This window comes from Bubalus kerabau, chromosome 4 (assembly GCF_029407905.1).
Source record: "Bubalus kerabau isolate K-KA32 ecotype Philippines breed swamp buffalo chromosome 4, PCC_UOA_SB_1v2, whole genome shotgun sequence".
Lineage (NCBI taxonomy): Eukaryota > Metazoa > Chordata > Mammalia > Artiodactyla > Bovidae > Bubalus > Bubalus kerabau.
The window spans coordinates 142,666,695-142,686,296 of NC_073627.1; the positions used below are offsets into that span (position 1 = coordinate 142,666,695).

The 19,602-nt window shown below is 37.4% G+C and overlaps 1 protein-coding gene across 2 annotated transcripts in view; it reads left to right on the forward strand.

Annotated features, from left to right (window-relative positions):
* Positions 1–19,602, forward strand: part of UBE2R2 (ubiquitin conjugating enzyme E2 R2) — a 93,792-nt gene that overhangs the window by 59,027 nt on the left and 15,163 nt on the right. For both annotated transcript variants that reach the window (XM_055578838.1, XM_055578839.1), the window contains exons 2-3: positions 7,650–7,736; positions 17,954–18,051. In XM_055578838.1, the coding sequence (XP_055434813.1) occupies positions 7,650–7,736; positions 17,954–18,051 (185 nt within the window). The remainder of the gene's footprint in view (positions 1–7,649; positions 7,737–17,953; positions 18,052–19,602) is intronic.

Consider the following 19,602-nt stretch of genomic DNA (forward strand, 5'->3'; position numbering starts at 1 on the left):
TATTCTTGCCTGGAAAATTCGATGGACAGAGGAGCCTGGCAGACTATGCCCATAGGGTCGCATAGAGTCAGACACGATTGAATTACTGAGCATGCGTGTACAGCTTTCCCCTGAAACCCCTAAACATGGCCTCAGCCTGCCTTCATCCAGTCTCCTGTAGTCAGTCCACCAGCATCTCACTGCTGCACCTGCGGCTCCTCCTTCTGTGCATCAGTGCCTTCTTGCTGTTTCCTCTGCTCTCATCCACTCAGGGAATTCCTTAAGACAACACCTAGCCATAGTACCAGTATGTTGTAGGCTTTCAAAGTATACAGTTTATTGGATTTTTTAAAATTCACAAGGTCATACAGCCATCATCACCATCTAACTCCAGTTTATTTCATCAACTCCAAAAGAAATCTCATATCCATTAGCAGTCAGGCTCAATTCTACCCTACCACCCATAACTGCCTTTTATTATTCCTGGATACACTTCAGAATACTGTATTGCATTTAGTTGTCATGTCTTCTTTATAGTTTCCTCCAGTATTTGATGATTTCTCCATCTTTCTTTGTTTTTCATGACAGTTTTGAAAAGAACTGGTCAGATATTTTGTAGGATGTCCCTCCATTTGGGTTTGTTTAATGTTTTTCTCATGATTAGAAGGGTTCTGGGTTTTGGGGTAAGAGCATCACCAAGATGGGCTGCATTTCTCATCACATCTTATCAGGAGGTCATGATTTCAATGACTTGACACTAGTGATGTTAATCTTATTCACTTGATTAAGGTGTTTTCTGCCAGGTTTCTCTACTGTAAAGTTAGTATTTCTTCCTTGCCCTACTCTATTCCTAGAAAGTGAGTCATTCAGTCCAGCCCACACTCCAGGGGGAGGGGAACTAAACTCCACCTCCTTAATGGGATATACCTATATATATTATCTGGAGTGCTGCTGTAAGAAAGATTTGTCCCTTCCCTAATATTTTTTCACTCAATAATTTATACCAGCATGCACTCATTTATATTTATTTTTTACCTTGGTTTATCACCCAGTACTATAAATTGCTTTACATTTGGCCAGTAGGGGCTCTTTCAGGTTGGCTTCTATGGTGTTTGTTTTTGCTTTTTGTTTGGCATGCCTCCACTGTTAACATTTCCTTACTTTCAGGCACTGTAAGATGCTCCATGCTCATGCTGTATTTCACTCTCCCAGATCCAGTATCAAGTATTCCTCCAAATAGCCTTGATTCTTTTTATTAGAAAATGGTATTTTAGGAACTGCGTATTCTTGTTGCTATTAGGTTGTGACTGCATTTGGACTCCAGGTTCATTTATTTTTGGCTGTGCTGGGCTTTCTCACCTTGCGGCGAGCAGGGACTATTCTCTAATTGAGATGCACAGACTTCTTGTGGCAGTGACTTCTCTCATTGCAGAGCACGGGCTCTAGTAGTTGTGGCGCACGGTCTTATTTGGGGCTTCCCAGGTGGCACTAATGGTAAAGAATCTGCCTGCCAGTGCAGGAGTCATGGGTTCAATCCCTGGGTCAGGAAGATGGCCTGGAGAAGGAAATGGCAACCCACTTCAGTATTCTTGCCAGGAGAATCCCATGGACAGAGGATCCTGGCAGGCTGCAGTCCATGGAGTCACAAAGAGTTGGATACAACTGAGCACAGCACAGTACAGCACAGGCTTACTTGCCCTGCAGCATGTGGGATCTACCTGGACTGGGGATTGAACTGGTGTCCCCTGCATTACAAATAATGGCAGATTCTTAAACCACTGGGCCACCAGGAAACCCCCCCAGGAAACCTGCCCCCTTTTTAAAAATAAGCAGCTTTTTTTGTGATTTTAATGTACATATACTGTTCACCCATTTAAAGTACACAATTCAGCTGTTTCTAGTATATTCATAAAATTTTGCAACCATAACCATAAACAATTTTAGAGCATTTTCCTCATCCCAAAAGTTCATGCGTCTATTTCCTCCCAGTTTACCCTAGGCAACCACTAATCTCTCGTTTCATAAATATGTGGTCTTTTGTGACTGTCTTACTTCATAGCTAATGTTTTTGTGGTTCATCTACATTGTAGTATGTGTCAGTACTTCATTCCTCTTTTCCCCTGCAGGGAAGCTGAGTCCTAACAACTGGACCACCAGGGAACTTCTGTACATCATTCCTTTTAATTGTCATATAATATTCTAGTGTATGGATATATAATGCCTTTGTACATTCATTCCTCAGGTAATGGACACTTGGGGTTGTTCTACATTTTGTCTGTTATGCTGCTATGTACATTTCTGTACAAGTTCTTATGTAGTTCATTTCTTGGTCATATACCTGGTAGCGGACTTGCTCTGGCACAAGTTTATTCTTTCAAGGAACTGCTAGATTGTTTTTCAAAGTGCTGCATTAGCAGAATCCTCTGGTGTATGTAAAAGGATTTAACTTCACTCCTTTGCATGTGGATATCTAGTTGTCTCAGCATAATTTGTTGACAAGGCCTTTTCCCCATTGAATTGTCCTTATGTTAATACCAAACTGTCTTGATCACTATAGATGTGTAGTATACTGGAGTTGGGAAGTATGAGTTCTCTCACTTTGTTCTTCTTTTTCAAGATTGTGTTAGCTATTCTGGATCCCCCAAGTACCAATTTTGCCATTTCTGTAAAGGAGGTAGTGAAAAAGTTGACTTAAAATTCAACATTGAAAAAATTAAGATCATGGCATCCAGTCCCATCACTTCATGGCAAATAGATAATAGATGGGGAAACAATGGAAACAGTGACAGACTTTATTTTCTTGGGCTCCAGCATCACTGCAGATGGTGACTGTAGCCATGAAATTAAAAGATGTGCTTGCTCCTTGAAAGAGAGGCTGTGACCAACCTAGATAGCATATAAAAAGCAGAGACATTACTTTGCTGACAAAGGTCCGCCTAGTCAAAGCTATGGTTTTTCCAGTAGTCACATATGGATGTGAGAGTTGGACTACAAAGAAAGCTGAGTGCTGAAGACTCAATGCTTTTGAACTGTGGTGCTGGAAAAGACTCTAGAGAGTCCCTTGGACTGCAAGAGATGAAACCAGTCAATCCCTAAAGGAAATCAACCCTGAATATTCATTGGAAGGACTGATTTTGAAGCTAAACTCCAATACTTTGGCCACCTGATGTGACGAACTGACCCACTGGAAAAGACTCTGATGCTGGGAAAGATTGAAGACTAGAGAAGAAGGGATGACAGAGGATGAGATGGTTGGATGGCATCACTGACTTATTGGACATGAGTTTGAGCAAGCTCTGGGAGTTGGTGATGGACCGGAAGCCTAGTGTGCTGCAGTCCATGGGGTTGCAAATAGTCAGACACAACTGAGCAACTGAACTGAAAAGAAGGTAGCAGAGATTTCCATACAGTGATGTTGAATGTGTAGATCAACTTGGGCAGGATTACCATCTTAAGAATATTAAATCTTGCAATCCATGAACATGTGTGTGTGTGTATTTGCTCAGGCGTCTCCAGCCCTTTGTGACCCCATGGACTGTAGCCCGCCAAGCTCCTCTGTCCATGGAATTTTCCAGGCAAGAATACTGGAGTGGGTTGCCATTTTCTTCTTTGAGGGAACTTCCCGACCCAGGCATCAAATTCATGTCTCTTGGGTCGCCTGCATTGGCAGGCAGATTCTTTATCACTGTGCCATCTGGGAACCTACATGAACATGGATATCTAATATTTACTTAAGTCTTTAATTTCTTTTAAAAATGTTTTGTACTTTTTAGAGTGTGAGTTTTGCACACATTTTTGTTAAAGATTTTTTTCTTTTTTATGTGAACCATTTTTAAAGTCTTTATTCTGGGTTTTTTGTTTGTTTTTTGTTTTTAAGTAGTTTGGGTTTTTTGGCCATGAGGCACATGGGATCTTACCTCCTCCACCAGGGATTGAACCCACACCCCCTGCATTGGAGGGTGAAGTTTTAACCACTGGACTGCCAGGGAAGTCCCAAGTTTTATACTTCTTGTTATTAAATTCATTCCTAAGTATTTATTATTTTTGTTGCTATTATAAATAGAATTTTCTTAATTTGATTTTGTTCAGGGATGCTCTATAGAAATATAATTGATGCTGATATTATAAATTTCATCTTGCAGCTTTACTGATTTGCTATTCTAATATATTTAGTGGATTCTTTTGATTTTCCTGTATACAGGATTATGTAGTTTACAAATAGAAATAACTTTGCTTCTTACTTTCTAACCAAGATGCCTTTTATTTCATTTGCTTGCCAGTTGCCCTGGCTAGCATCTCCAATACAGTGTTAAATACACGTGATGAGAGTGGACATTCCTGTATAATTTCTGAAATTCCTTAACCATTAAGTATAATATTAGTTGCAGTTTTGTTTACTAGATATCCTTTGTTAAAGCAAGGAATTTCCCTTGTATTTCTAGTTCGTTGGGTAATAAGTCATGAAGGGGTGTTGAAGTTTTGGAGTTATTTTCTATAATCAACATCATATAACTATACAGTTCAATTATTTATTGGTATACAAATTACTTCTTTGTGTTCTTTAGTAGATTTATAATTATTATGCTATGTATTTTTTTAATTTAATTTATTTATTTTTGGCTTTGATGGCTCTTCACATCCAAATCACATTGGGATTTTCTCTGTTGTGGGGAGTGGGGACTACTCTCTAGTTGCTATGTGCATTGCAGTGTCTTCTCTTGTTGTGGAGCACAGGCTCTAGGGCATGTTGCCTTCAATAGTTGTGGCCAGTGGGCTAAGTAGTTGTAGCTCCCAGGCTCTAGAGCACAGGCTCAATAGTTGTGGCATATAGACTTAATTTCTTCATGCTGTGTGGGATCTTCTCAGATCAGGGATCAAACTCATGTCTCCTGCATTGGCAGGCAGATTCTTTACCACTGAGCCACCAGGGAAGCCCTGTTTTTTAAATTGGGAGGAAAAAGTTATAAACAAAAGGAACATTTATTATATCTTCTGTATCTGTCCTGTACTTGTACTATATATTTATTTGTGCTCTTTCTTCATCTTGTTTCACATAGTAGTCAGTGTCCTTTCCTTTCAGCCTAAAGGACTCCCTTTAGTATTTCTTGCAGATGACGTCTGCTAGTCATCATCTGCTAGTTCTCAGTTTTTGTTTACCTAGGAATGTTTTAATTTGCCTGTTTGAGTTTTGAGGAATAGTTTTGCCAGATATAGAATTCTCAATTGACAGATTTTGTTCTTTGTGCTTTGAATGTTATTCCACTGCTGTCTGGCTTCCTAGTTTCTGGTGAGATAGCGTCTGTCAAGGGATTTCTGTTTGATGGATCGTTTCTTTCTTGCTGCTTTTAAGATTCATTCTTTAGTTTTAAACAGTTTGATTATGATATATAGATAGATAGATGTGTATCTCTGAGTTTTTCTCTTGGGAGTTTGTTGAGCTTTTGATTGTTAGAGTCATTGTTTTAATCAAATGTGGCAAATTTTTGGCCATTATTTCATTAAATGCTCTTTTTGCCTCTTTTGTTTCCTCTTCTGAGACTCTTAATATGTATATATTGATAAGCTGGTGTCCCATAGGTCTCTGTTAGTTGCTTTTTATTTCTCTTAACTCAGACTGGTTAATCTAAACACAGCTTGCTTCAGTTTCACTGATTCTTTTTTCTGTTTCATCAAATCTGCTGTTCAGCCTATCTAGCAGATTTTTAAACTTTCAGTTACTGTATTTTGCACTTTGTGGTTTATATTTGGTTCTTTTCCTCCAAAGCTTTTTTTTTGCTTGTTTTTTACAGTTTCTTCATGCTGATATGCTGAAAGATTTTCCATATACATTTCCTTATTTCTTTAGCCACGGTTTCTTTTAATCTTTGGAATATATTTAATACAGCTGATTTAAAGTCTTTTTCTAATAAATAAAATATTTTGACCTTCCAGTTTCTGTTGGTTGCTGTTTTTACCCTTTGTATGTGCCATAACTTTCTTTTCATGTTTTGTAATATTTTGTTGAAAACTGGATGCTTAAATAATATATTGTGGCAACAGGATTTTGGTTGTTGTTGTTTGTTGTAGTTGCTTCCTTACGTAATGACTTTTCTGACCTAATTCTGAAATGTCTGTGTTCTTGGTTGTGTGTGGCCAGTAAAGTCTTCACTTGGTTAGCTTAGTGGTCACCCAGTGATTGGGCAGAAGTTTCCCTTATTAAATAAAATGCAATTATATTCCTGGAATCAACAGACCTCCTTGGGCATTTTAGAGGAGCTCTGTGTGCATTTTTTGGGGGCATGCCTTTAACACTCAGCTAGGTAGTTGCAAATTCAGTCTAGCCCTCACTTCCTGCTCGTGCAGATCTCAGGTTCACCAGAGATGCTAGTTGAAGGCATGTGCATAGCTGAGGCATATTCATGGCCCTATACATTGGCCTGATCTTCTAGTTAGAAATTGGTCAGAGATTTTCAGAGCCATACAGACATTTCATATCCCACCCTTTCCTATTAAAATAGTTGTTTAGTCTGTTTGACCTGCTGAGTCCCTGGTGGCTCAGATGGTAAAGAATGCACCTGCAATGTAGGAGACCTGGGTTTGATCCCTGGGTTGGGACGATCTTCTGGAGATCTTTTAACTAGAGCAAGTTAAAATACCACAGAGTTTACTATGAAAACCAGTTCAGCTATTTTCCTTGAATAGATCCTCCCTGAATTGCTACAAGCCTCACATGATTTTCTAGATTTTGAAGAAGTTGATTCTTACAATTTTTGCTATTTTTCTCATTGCTTTTATTGAAGACAGAAGTTTTGAGCATCCTAACTGCCATTTTCACTGCTGTCCTCAGCTTTACTCTCAGCTTGTCCTTTCATTCCCGTCCTCATTCCCTTTTACTGGTACGGTTAGATGAGACTTTGTTTGGATTTACTCATATTTGAAATGTGGGATTCTACTGAGGACATTCACTGTGACTGTATTTACAATAGCAAAAGAGTGCAAAACCACCAATATGTTCCAAAATAAGGAAATAGGTTTTTTAAAATGGTTCATCTATATATCCATATGATGGAAACATCTTGCAAATACTAACAATCATAATGATATGTACAGATGTATGTATGTATGTACATACAGATGGAAAGAAACAGTATAAACACAATAATTGATATAATTATGATATAATACAGATGGAAAGAAACAGTATAAACACAATAATTGAAAATAAGCTTTGTAAAGAGATAAGCATACTTGAGCATGAAAAACTCCTGGAAGAGCCGTATCAAAATAATAGCATTTGTTACTCCTTGGTGGTAGTTAAATGGTGTTAAGTAAAAGAAATTATCTATGTTCTATATTATACCATAGGTCATATTAATTATTAATATAAAATGCAGCCATTAATGTGACACATATTAAACTTTTTCATTCATGTTTATTCAATTAAAAATTATATAACTGTTGAGCATTGGCAATTTAACACAAATTTTTGTAAATATTTAAGGAGATAGTTGTAAAAACATGCTAATAACCCTAGCATTGGGGCTAACAAAATATATATGAACTATTTTAATCTCCAGAGTTTATGGTGTAGAAAGATGTTCAGTTTCATTGGAGTATATTAGGGTGAATTGTTAGGCAGATAAGTAACCTGTAGTCTTACTTATTAGCATTTCATTTTTTTTTCTTTTTAGGCGCATATTAAATTTCCTATTGACTACCCATATTCACCACCTACCTTCAGATTCTTGACCAAAATGTGGCACCCCAACATTTATGAGGTAAGAGATGTCTATCATGAATTTCTTTGAAGATTTGATTTTTTGATACTGTCCTTTAAAATACCTCCATAGCTCAGTATACTGTGGCAACAAAGAACTATTTGTGGCTTTTATTATACCAGTGTATATTATGGTTGGGGCTTTCCAGGTGTCTCAGTGGTAAAGAATCCTCCTGCCAGGACAGGGGACTCAGGAGCCACAAGTTCGATCTCTGGGTTGGGAAGTTCCCCTGCAGTAGGAAATGGCAATCCACTCCAGTATTCCTGCCTGGAGAATTCCATGGACAGAGGAACCTGCCGGTCTACTGTCCATGGGGTTGCAAAGAGCTGGACATGACTGAGCACACACTGTTCCATATTACGGTTAATTTAAGATTGAGACTTTAAACCTTTGCTGCTCATTGTTAAGATTATAATTCCTATGTGTTAGCATTTACATTTTTTAAAATTTAGTAAAGTTATACAAATTTATTTGTGTACCTGTTCCCTAGCTTCACAGACTCTAGCTTCACGATTTATCACTTTGATCAGAGATTCAGCTTGTGGGCGAAGGGAGTGGGAATCATTTGTACTGGTCTCCTTTAAGGAATTGCTGCATACCAGTTGAATCTCTTCTGAAATAAATTCAAGGTTAGGGTCTTCTGTTGGACAAGTGCACATGCCTGGGAAAACAATTTCTAGCTTTTTTGATGAAATGTACTTAGCTTTGTGCTAAGTTTTAAGGATCCTGAAATGATTCCTTATGTTTCTTGGGGTATATGTCAAGGCCCACTGATAAATCCTTTGAGTTTACTCCTTTACCATTCTGTAGTCTGTTTCATTACAGTAGGGCTCTGAAGTTGTAGCTGAGGCCCAAGCATTAAATTTGTTTTTTAAAATTTGCAACTTTAGTAATATAGTTTTGGGGGTTTTTTTTTGGTCACGTGTATATTGGCAAGCTCCTGTGCTCCAGATATAGAGCTATAAGGCCTTTATTTATTCTATAGTGCTGAATTTTGGATCTCAGTCTATATAAAGAACACCTTGGAGCAGCATTATTGTTTTTCACAATCTGCTTTTTTCTGTAAGTCATTATCTTCATTTTTCTTTTCTTAAAACAGGACAAAGAGTGCTCAAAAGGTGATAGATTGTAGCATTTCCAGAAATAAGCTCCTAGAATATTGTTTTCTTTAGTATCTTTAGTATTTGACATAACCATAATACAAACAACATTGAATGTGTTTTACCATTCTGTATAACAAAGTTATCCTGTTGTAGGAGAGAGACTATAGAAACATTTCACTCACTGTTTCATAAGTTAAAACTGAGTTCAGTTAATACTGAAATATTTTTGTATCTGTCTCCATTTTAATAATAAGAAATTCTTGCCTTCAAAACTAGGTGGTATATATAGGTTTTAGATAATAAAAGAGAAATGAAAACAACATTGAATGTGTCATACTGTTCTATGTAACAAATATACACCTTGTCTTGCCACTGAGAATGCATTCATGTTAGAGCCATACACTTGCCTGTTTCCATCTCATTTATCTAATTCTCAAACTTTTGTCAAAAAAGAAAAAAAAGCATGATAAAGGAACCAAAGCTTTTTCAGAAGAAAGTGTAGGTAGATATAGTCCCCTTTCCATTGCTTTTTCACCACTTAGGTAGGCAATCTGGAGAAGGCAATAGCACCCCACTCCAGTACTCTTGCCTAGAAAATCCCATGGATGGAGGAGCTTGGTAAGCTGCAGTCTATGGGGTCGCTAAGAGTCGGACCTGACTGAGCGACTTCACTTTCATTTTTCACTTTCATGCATTGGAGAAGGAAATGGTAACCCACTCCAGTATTCTTGCCTGGAGAATCCCAGGGACAGGGGAGCCTGGTGGGCCGCCGTCTATGGGGTCACACAGAGTCGGACACGACTGAAGCGACTTAGCAGCAGCAGCAGCAGGTAGGCAGTCTAGTTCTGTCTCTTTAAGATTTAGCATTGGATCATTATTTTTAGAAATATTTTTCATATTCATAAAAATTTTAGCAGTAAAATAATATATGCATATCTTACGAATATGCAGTTGTTTACCATGCCGTATAAGTTGTTTGTAAACAAGTGTTAGGATAGTTAAGTATTAAATTTGATGTAATCAAATGAGTCACAAGAGACTTTCCTCACATTCGTTAATTTACTTTGCTACATTCTGGAAAGGTATCAGAATTGAACTTGGGGACCCAAGTATGTATTTGTGATTTTAGACATTAGGGCTCATGGTTCTTAGCCAAAGGGATGGTATATTCTTGGAGATTGCTCTCTACTCATCTATCTGTGTTGTCACCTAGAAACACAACAGACCTCATTGTCAAATTGTTCTAGTCACCAAATTGTTTACTACAGAATTATTTTTAATAGAACTGGGGTTGAAATGGAATAGTGACAACAATATCAACAGCAACAAAACAATACTAAAGCAAAAGCCTACTCAAATGCTAAAATATATGAATTGATGAGTTTTTTATGTATCAACTTTGTGAGCATTAAAAATATCGTAAGGACTATTTTTGGTAGAAAATAGTTTATCAAGTTTTTAAAAACTAGAGCTTTGGTACAGTTTTGTTAAATACATTCACAGATATTACTGTAGCCCCCAAATTTATAAATAAACTGCTGTGTTATCAATTGCAACATTTCTTTTATCATTGCCACATTTTTGAAATTTATAAATACCAAGGGGAAACTTGGAGAACAAAAGAAATTTAATATGAACTTGTCATCAATGACCATGCTGCACAGTTGACTCCTTTTTACTTTATGTAGTATGTTGAGTGATCTCAATAACAGTTTGCCTGGTTACATGTGTTGTGTGTGTTCAGAAGTAGATAACCAGTGAAGCCCATTTGCTTCACAAATCATGTATTCAAATGAAGTTTTTGTACACAAACTCTTCAGTATGAACTTCACAGCTATGGCAACTCAAAATCTCACTGGTCTTTGTATTTATTATTCATTTTACTTCTCAGAACTGCCTTTCTCAAAGCTTAGAACTTCTCCTTCCCCCCTCCTTTTTTTTTTTTTTTTTTTAAGATATATTTATTTTTGGCCGTGGTGGGTCTTTGTTGTTGCACATAGGCTTTCTCTAGTTGCAACAGGCAGTGGCTACTTTTTGTTGTGATGCTCAGGCTCCTGACTGGAGTGGCTTCTCGAGCTTCAGTAGTTGTGGCTTGCAGGCTCTAGTGCACGGGCTCAGTAGTTGCGGTTTATGGGCTTAGTTGCTTCACAGCATGTGGAATTTTCCCGGCCTGGGGATCAAACCCTTGTCACCTCCTCATAACTTGCAAATATTTCCTCTCATATGTATCGATTGTTTTTTTTCCCATTTTCTTTGATAATGTCCTTTGCACAAAAGTGCTTAATTTTGATGGAGAGATCTAGTTTATCTTGTTTATGTATGCTTTGGGTGTCATACCTAAAAGTCCATTGCTAAATCCAAAGTCATGAAGATTTTAAACACACACATAGACAGAAACAGACACACTTTTATAAAAAGACTTTATGATTTAGGCTCTTGGATCTTTGTTCCATTTTGAGTTAATTTTGTATATGGTATGAGGTAGGAGTTCAACTTCATTCTTTTGGAAATCCAGTCCCAGCATCATTTGCTAAAGAGACTGTTCTTTCCCCATTGGATGAGCTTACCATCTTATCAGAAATCAATTGGCCATGTTGTATGAATCTGTGTAGACTCTCATTTCTGTTGCCTTGATCTATATATCTGTCATGCCAATCCTAAACTGTCTTATTCTCTGTAGCTCTATAGTAAGTTTTGAACTCAGGAAGTATGAATCCTTCAACTTTATTATTATTTTCCAAGATTGTTTTGGCTTTTGTGAGTCCCTTAAATTTCCTTATAAATTTTATGGGCAGTTTGTCAGTTTCTACAAAAAGGGAAGCTAGGGTTTTGATTGGGATTGGATTGAATCTGTAGATCATACTGGGGAATATTGCCAACATTGTCTTCCTACCCATGAATATAGACTGTTTTTCTTTTTTTTTTAAGGTCGTCTTTAATTTCTTTGAGTAGTGTTTTGTAATTTTCTTTGTACAGGACTTTCACCTCCCTGGTTAGATTTATTGCTAGATATTTTATTCTTTTAGAGGCCATTGTAAATGGAATTTTTTGCTTAACTTGTTTTTTAGATTGTTCATCACCAGTGTATAAAAATGAAACTGATTTAAAATTTTTTGTTTTATTTATTTTTGCCATGCTACAAGGCTTGTGAGATCTTAGTTCCCTTACCAGGGATTGAACCCGGGTCCTGGGCAGTGAAAGTGCAGAGGCCTAACCTTTGTCCATGGGATTTTTCAGGCAAGAGTACTGGAGTGGGTTGCCACGCCCTCCTCCAGAGATGCCACCACTGGAATTTCAAAAATCCCAAAATGAACTGATTTGAGTGTTGATCTTGTATCCTGCAACTTTGTTGAATTGATTATCTCTAGTAGTTTTCTTGTGAGTTCTTTGGAATTTTCTTTGACTTTTACAATAGAAATGGATTTACTTCTTCCTTTTCAATTTGTACACTTTCAGAATTTTTCTTACTTGCTCTGGCTACTACTTCCAGTGCATTGTAAATAGCAGTGGTAAAAGTGGGTGCCCTTTGTCTTATTTCTAATCTTAGGAAAGTTTTCACCATTGAGGATGTTAGCTGTGGGTTGGTTTTTTGTTTTCTTAAATTTATCTTCTTAATATAACTCCTTTTTACAGTTTTAAGATAGCTGGGAAGTATGGTTTTCTGAGTGTTTTTATTATGAGTAAGTGTTGGGTCTTGTCAAGTGCTTTGCCTGAATCAGTTGAGATACCCATCTTTTATTTTTTAATGGAAACAAGGGCATTTTCTTTATTCTTAACCATATTTTTATTCCAAGTTAAATCCAGCAGGTGAAACTGATTGCTCTCTTCCAGTGATCTGGGCTCAAAAGACAAACACAACTGCTGACGTCTTCATTGAATTCACTGATGATGAGACTTTTGCTGGAACTGTCCATCCTGCTGTTGCTCTTTTAGGGTGGTTGTAAAATTGCTGCTGTTGTTTAGTCACTGAGTTGTGTCCGACTCTTGCGACCCCATGGACTGTAGCCCTCCAGGCTCCTCTGTCCATGAGATTTTTCAGGCAAGAATACTGGAGTGAGTTACCATGCCCTCCTCCAGAGATGCTCATCTTTTGATATGTCATTTCTATGTACATATCTGTTTATATCATTTCACTACTCAGAAATTTTACTTAACACACACACTAAACTGTGAACAAAGTAACATATTCCTCTGTTCTATTTTTCATTCAAACTGTGTTCTTCACTCCTGTGGTAGGTAGAATAATGCTCCCACAGAGATGTCTGCATTGTAATCCCTGAAATCTGTGATATGCACCTTCACATGTTAAGAAGACTTAGGCTTGCTTATCAGGTGACCTTGAACTGAGATTATTCTGGATAATCTAGGTGGTCCCAGTGTAATCACAAGTTCCATTAAAGTAGGGGTCCCCAATCCCTGGGCCTTTTAGGAACCAGGCCACAGAGCAGGAGGTGGGTGAGCAAGCCCCCACGTGATGGGCAAGCAAGCCAAGCTTCATCTGTATTTACAGCTGTTCCCCATTGCTCACATTATTGCTCAAGCATTAGATTCTCATAGGAGTGCAAAGCCTACTGTGGTCGAGTCATTCCAAAATCACCCTTCACCCCCACCCCTTTGAAATTGAAGTCATTCAGTCATGTCCGACTCTTTGCAACCCCATGGACTTTAGCCTGCCAGGATCCTCTGCCCATGGGATTTTCCAGGCAAGAATACTGGAGTGGGTTGCCATTTCGTTCTCCAGGAGATCTTCCCAACCCAGGGATTGAACCCAGGTCTCTTGCATTGTAGGGAGACACTTTACCATCTGAGCCACCAGGGAAGCCTAAATATTTCTTTGAACCCCTTTTTTTGAGGGGGAGGGTGGCGGCAAGAATACTGGTGTGGGTTGCTATTCCCTTCTCCAGGAGATCTTCCCCACCCAGGGATTGAACCCGGGTTTCCTGCATTGTAGGCAGACGCTTTACCGTTGGAACCACCAGGGAAGTTTCCCCACCCCTGGTCATGGAAAATTGTCTTCCGCCAAACCAGTCCCACATGTCAAAAAAGTTGGGGACCACTGCCTTAAAGTGGCGGAGAAGACAATGGCACCCCACTCCAGTACTCTTGCCTGGCAAATCTCATGGACGGAGGAGCCTGGTAGGCTGCAGTCGGACACGACTGAGCGACTTCACTTTCACTTTTCACTTTCATGCATTGGAGAAGGAAATGGCAACCCACTCCAATGTTCTTGCCTGGAGAATCCCAGGGACGGGGGAGCCTGGTGGGCTGCCGTCTATGGGGTCACACAGAGTCGGACACGTCTGAAGTGACTTAGCAGCAGCAGCAGCCTTAAAGTGGAAGAGGTAGGGTAGGAAGAAAATCAGAGTGAGAAGGAGATGTGACTTTAGAAGAAAGGCTCCAAAAATGCAGCATTGCTTCCTTTTGAGGATTAGAGGAAGAGGGCCAAGAACAAAAGAATGTGGGTGGCCTTTAGAAGCCAGAAAGGGCAAGGAAAGGGATTCTTTCCTGGAGCCTCCAGTAAGGAATGTGTTGCTACCCACACAGTTGACTTTAACCCTGTGGAGAGCAGTGTCAAGCTTAGACCTACAAGACTGTAAAATAATAAATTGGTGTTATTTTCAGCCAATTTTGTGGTAATTGGTGTAATAGTACAAAATAAATATAACTACCCAAACATATTTCTAATGTTGATTTATTTTTTCAGGCAATCTCATGTCTAAATTTCCTTTAGGTTATTAAAATTGAAATCATTATTGAAAGCTTCTTCAACCTTTAAGCCTTTCATTTTTCTTCCAAAGCACCTCCTAGGTGTCCTCTCCAAATATGTCTAGTTTCTCTCTCCTCGTTTCTATAGTGTTGTTTTTTTTTTAACTTTTTCATGTTACTAACATTAATACAAAGTTTTGGAATATAGTATTTGACATTGATGTTATTGAAATTTTATTCTCCTTTTTAAAATGTTCTGTTATCTTGGTGTGTGTGTGCATGTATGTAAATTTGGGTTTATTTATAAGATTTATTTTACTTTATATGATTATATCTCTCTTTTTAAACATTTGAATCTTTTATTTTAAACCAATAGGCTACTACATCTTTCTCAGTCTTTTCTGTTAACAGTCTCTATTGCATATGAGAGAGTCCATGTGTGTTTTAACTTAGCACTTGTGAATTAGATCCTATAATTTAAATTTATGAACCAGAATATTATACATAGTGGTGAGTTCTTCTATCCATATACCAAGGGAGTTATATATAATTGTTAGGAGGCATGTATCAGTTTATATAAACCATACTTATTGAAGCCAGTCATTGATATTAAAGGTGATGATTATAGCTTCTCTGTAGACAGGTTATAGGCAGATTTTCTTTTTTTAAAAAATTGGGGTATATTTGCTTCACAATATTGTGTTAATTTCTGCTGCACAATGAAGTGAATCAGCTATATATAAACATATATTCCCTCCCTCTTGGACCTCCCTTCCTTTTTCCACACCCTCTACCCCCATCCCACCCATCTAGGTCGCCATAGAGCACCCGGCTAAGCTTCCTGCACTATTACAGCAGGTTCCCACTAGTGATCTATTTTACACATGGTAGGGTATCTATGTCAGTTCCAATCTCTCAATTCATTCCTCCCTTCCCCCACCCATGTTCACACATCCATTTTCTTCATCTGTCTCTGTTCCTGCCCTGCAAATATGTACAATTTTTCTACATTCCACATATATGCATTAATATGTGGTATTTTTCTCTGACTTCATTCTTTGTGACAATCTCTAAATCCATCCACATCTCTACAAATGACCCAGTTTCATTCTTTTTTTATGACCAAATAATATTCCATTGTGTGTGTGTGTGTGTGTGTGTGTGTGTGTGTGTGTGTGTATATGGTGGTGGTGTTTAGTCACTAAGTCATGTCTAACTCTTGCGACCTCATGGACCCACCAGATTCCTCTGTCCATGGGGTTTTTCAGGCAAGAATACTGGAGTGGGTTGCCATTTCCCTTTCCCGATCCAGGGATCAAACCGGTGTTTCCTACATTGACAAGTGGATTCTTTACCACTGAGCCACTTATATATATATATATATATATACACACACCACATCTTTTTAAATCCATTTATCTGTTGATGGACATCTAGTTTGCTTGCATGTTGTGACTATTGTAAATAGTGTGCTGCAGTGAACATTGGGGTGCCTGTGTCTTTTTGAATTATGGTGTTCTCAGGGTATTTGCCCAGTAGTGGGGTTGCTGGGTCGTATGGTAGTTCTATTTTCAGTTTTTTTAAGGACCCTCCATACTGTTCTCTATAGTGGCTGTATCAATTTAGATTCCCACCAATTGTGCCAAAGTGTTCCCTTTTTCTCCACACCCTTTTTAGCATTTATTATTTGTAGATTTTTTGATGATGGTTGTTCTGACTGGTGTGAAGTGATACCTCATTGCAGTTTTGATCTGAATTTCTCTAATAATTAGTGATGTTGAGCATCTTTTCATGTGCCTCTTGGCCATTTGTATGTCTTTTTGAGAGAAATGTCTATTTAGGTCTTCTGCCCATTTTTTGATTGGGTTGTTTAGGGTTTGGTTTTCTTTTGATACTGAGCTACATGAGCTGTTTGTATATTTTGGAGTAATCCCTTGTCAGTTGCTTTGTTTGCATATATTTTCTCCCATTCTCAAGGTTGTCTTTTCATCTTGTTTATGGTTTCCTTTGCTCTGTGAAAGCTTTTAAGTTCAATTAGATTTGTTTAGTTTTTGTTTCATTATTCTAGGGAGTGGATACAAAAAAATCTTCCTGTGATTTGTATCAAAGAGTGTTCTTCCTATGTTTTCCTTTAAGAGTTTTATAGTGTACCATCTTACATTTAGGTCTATAATCCGTTTTGAGTTTATTTTTGTGAATGGTGTTAGTGTTCTAATTACATTCTTTTACATGTAGCTATCTGGTTTTTCCAGGGGCATTTACCGAAAAGACTGTCTTTGTTATATATTCTTATCTCCTTTGTCATAGATTACGTGACCCTGACCATAGGTACATGGGTTTATCTCTGGGCTTTCTCTCCTATTCATTGATCTATAGGTCTATTTTTGTGCCAGTACCATACTGTCTTGATTACTGTAACCTTGTAGTATAGTCTGAAATCAGGGAGCCTGATTCCTCCAACTTCGCTTTTCTTTCTCAAAATTGCTTTGACTATTTGGGATCTATTTTGTTTCCATACAAATTGTAAAGTTTTTGTTTTAATTCTGTGAAAAATGCCATTGGTAATTTGATAGGGATTACATTGAATTTGTAAATTGTTTTAGGGTAGTATAATCATTTTCTCAGTATTGATTCTTTCTATCCAAGAACATGGTATATCTTTCCATCTGTTTGTGTTGTCTTTGATTTCTTTCATCAGTGTCTTCTTGTTTTCTGAGTACAGGTCTTTTGCCTCCTTAGGTAGGTTTATTTCTAGTTATTTTATTCTTTTTTGTTGCGATGGTAAACGGAATTGTTTTCTTAATTTCTCTTTCTGATCTTTCATTATTAGTGTTATAGGAATACAAGAGATTTCTGTGCATTAATTTTATATCCTGCAACTTTACCAAATTCATTGATTAGCTCTAGTAGTTTTCTGGTGGCATCTTTAGGATTTTCTATGTAGAGTATCATGTGATTTGCAAACAGTGACAATTTTACTTCTTCTTTTCCAATTTGGATTCCTTTTATTTATTTATTTTTTCTAATTGCTGTGGCTCGGGCTTCCAAAACTGTGTTGAATAATAGTGGCAAAGAGTGAACATTCTTGTCTTGTTCCTGATCTTAGAAGAAATGCTTTTAGTTCTTCACCAGTGAGAATGGTGTTTGCTGTAGGTTTGTCATATATGCTGTCTCCAGGCAGTTTTAGGCAAAAGTAAGAAAAGTATTTTGGAGATTGGTCAAAATGAATATTTGTAATATAAAAATGCTTAATTCTTCTTTATCATTGGATCTAAACATGAATAAAAAGGAGTTTACTTCCCAGCGGTAAGAAAACATGTTTTCTAGGAATAAAAGAAATTTCAGCAGAACTGTTTTTTTATATCATACTTTTGAGTATTTACTGAATGTGTTATTTATGTCTTGTAGAATGGAGATGTATGCATTTCAATTCTTCATCCACCTGTAGATGACCCACAGAGTGGAGAACTGCCCTCTGAAAGGTGGAATCCTACTCAAAATGTCAGGTAAGGAATTACATAAGGAATAATCTGGTTTCTAGGTGGCTCTTAACATTGGATATAATCTTTTAACAAGTACAAAAGAATCCTTTCTATATATGATTGCTTTGTTTTATGCTAGAGCTTTATGTAGCATGCATGCATCATTTTGAAGAGTTGTATTTATGGACTAATAATCCATATGTTGCTCATCTCTGTTCACTTTGGAAGAATTATTCTACTCTTAGTTCTTCTTCCTCTTGCATTATCTGAGTTCCACCCTGCTGCTTTAGATTTCATGACTTCTGTGTTTGAATTGGTTGCTTCTGTATTCTAGGACACTTACTACTTTTTGCTGAAAAGTCGTAGTCTTTACACTTTTTTTTTATCCATTCATCAGTTGATAGGACATTTCAGTTGTTTCCACTCATTGGCTATTATAAATAATGCTACTGTGAACGTTGTGTGCAAGTTGTTATGTGCACATATGTTTTCATTTCTTTGGAGTTATTCCTGGAAATGGAATTGTGGGGTCATAATTCAGTGTTTAACTTTTCAAGGAACTGCCATGTTTTCCAACATGCCTGCACTAAATTTTTAGTGCATTCCCACCAGCAGTGTGTGAGAATTCAAATTTCTCCAGATCTTTGCTAGCACTTGTTATTTTCCATGTTTCTTATTATAACTATCCCAGAAGGTTGACTGGGTATTCTTATTTTAGTTTTATCATCAGTGTGTTTCTTTTAAAATAACTTTTAAAAACTTATAATGATTTTAGACTATCAGAAAAATTATGAAGTACAGATAGTACCCATGTTCCCCACACCTGCCAGTTTTCTTTGTTACTAACATCTAACATTAGTTTGGCTCATGTATTACAATTAGTGAACTTGTAGTAGTACATTATGATTGATCAAAGTCCATATTCTTTCATGTTTCCTTAATTTTTACCTAATGTCATTTTTTCTGCTCTAAGATCCTACACATTATAGATAGCACATTACATTTAATAGATGTTTCTTCTTAGACAACTGCAACAGTTTCTTCAACTTTTCCTTGGTTTTGATGACCTTGACAATTTTGAAGGGTGTTTTATAGAATGTCCCCCAATTGGGATTTTGTTTGATGCTTTTTTCTGCTTATTATACTGGAGTTATGAGTGTTGGGAGAAATTAAGGTAAAGTACATTTTCCTCCTGTCATATCAAGGGTACATACTATCAGCATGACTTATCACTCTTGATGGTAACATTCATCACCTGGCTGAGACTTGTTTTTAGTATTTCTCCACTGTAAAATTCCTCATTTCCTACTTTCTGTTCTGTATAAAGGAAGTTAAAGGTGCAGCCCACACTAAGGAGTGGGGAATTATATCCCCAGGAGGCTGGGATATCTGTTTAAGTCATTTCAGGTTCTTCTGTATAGGAAATTAATCTACTCTCCCAATTGTTAATCTTTTTTAATGATCTGGAAGCTAGTAATTCAATTAGAATCTCCATTTTTGTCAAAAGCAAAGAATTGGAAGCTTCCTGATGTATGCAAGCCTCTCTTACCTGTTTCTTCAAGTTATGTATTTGCT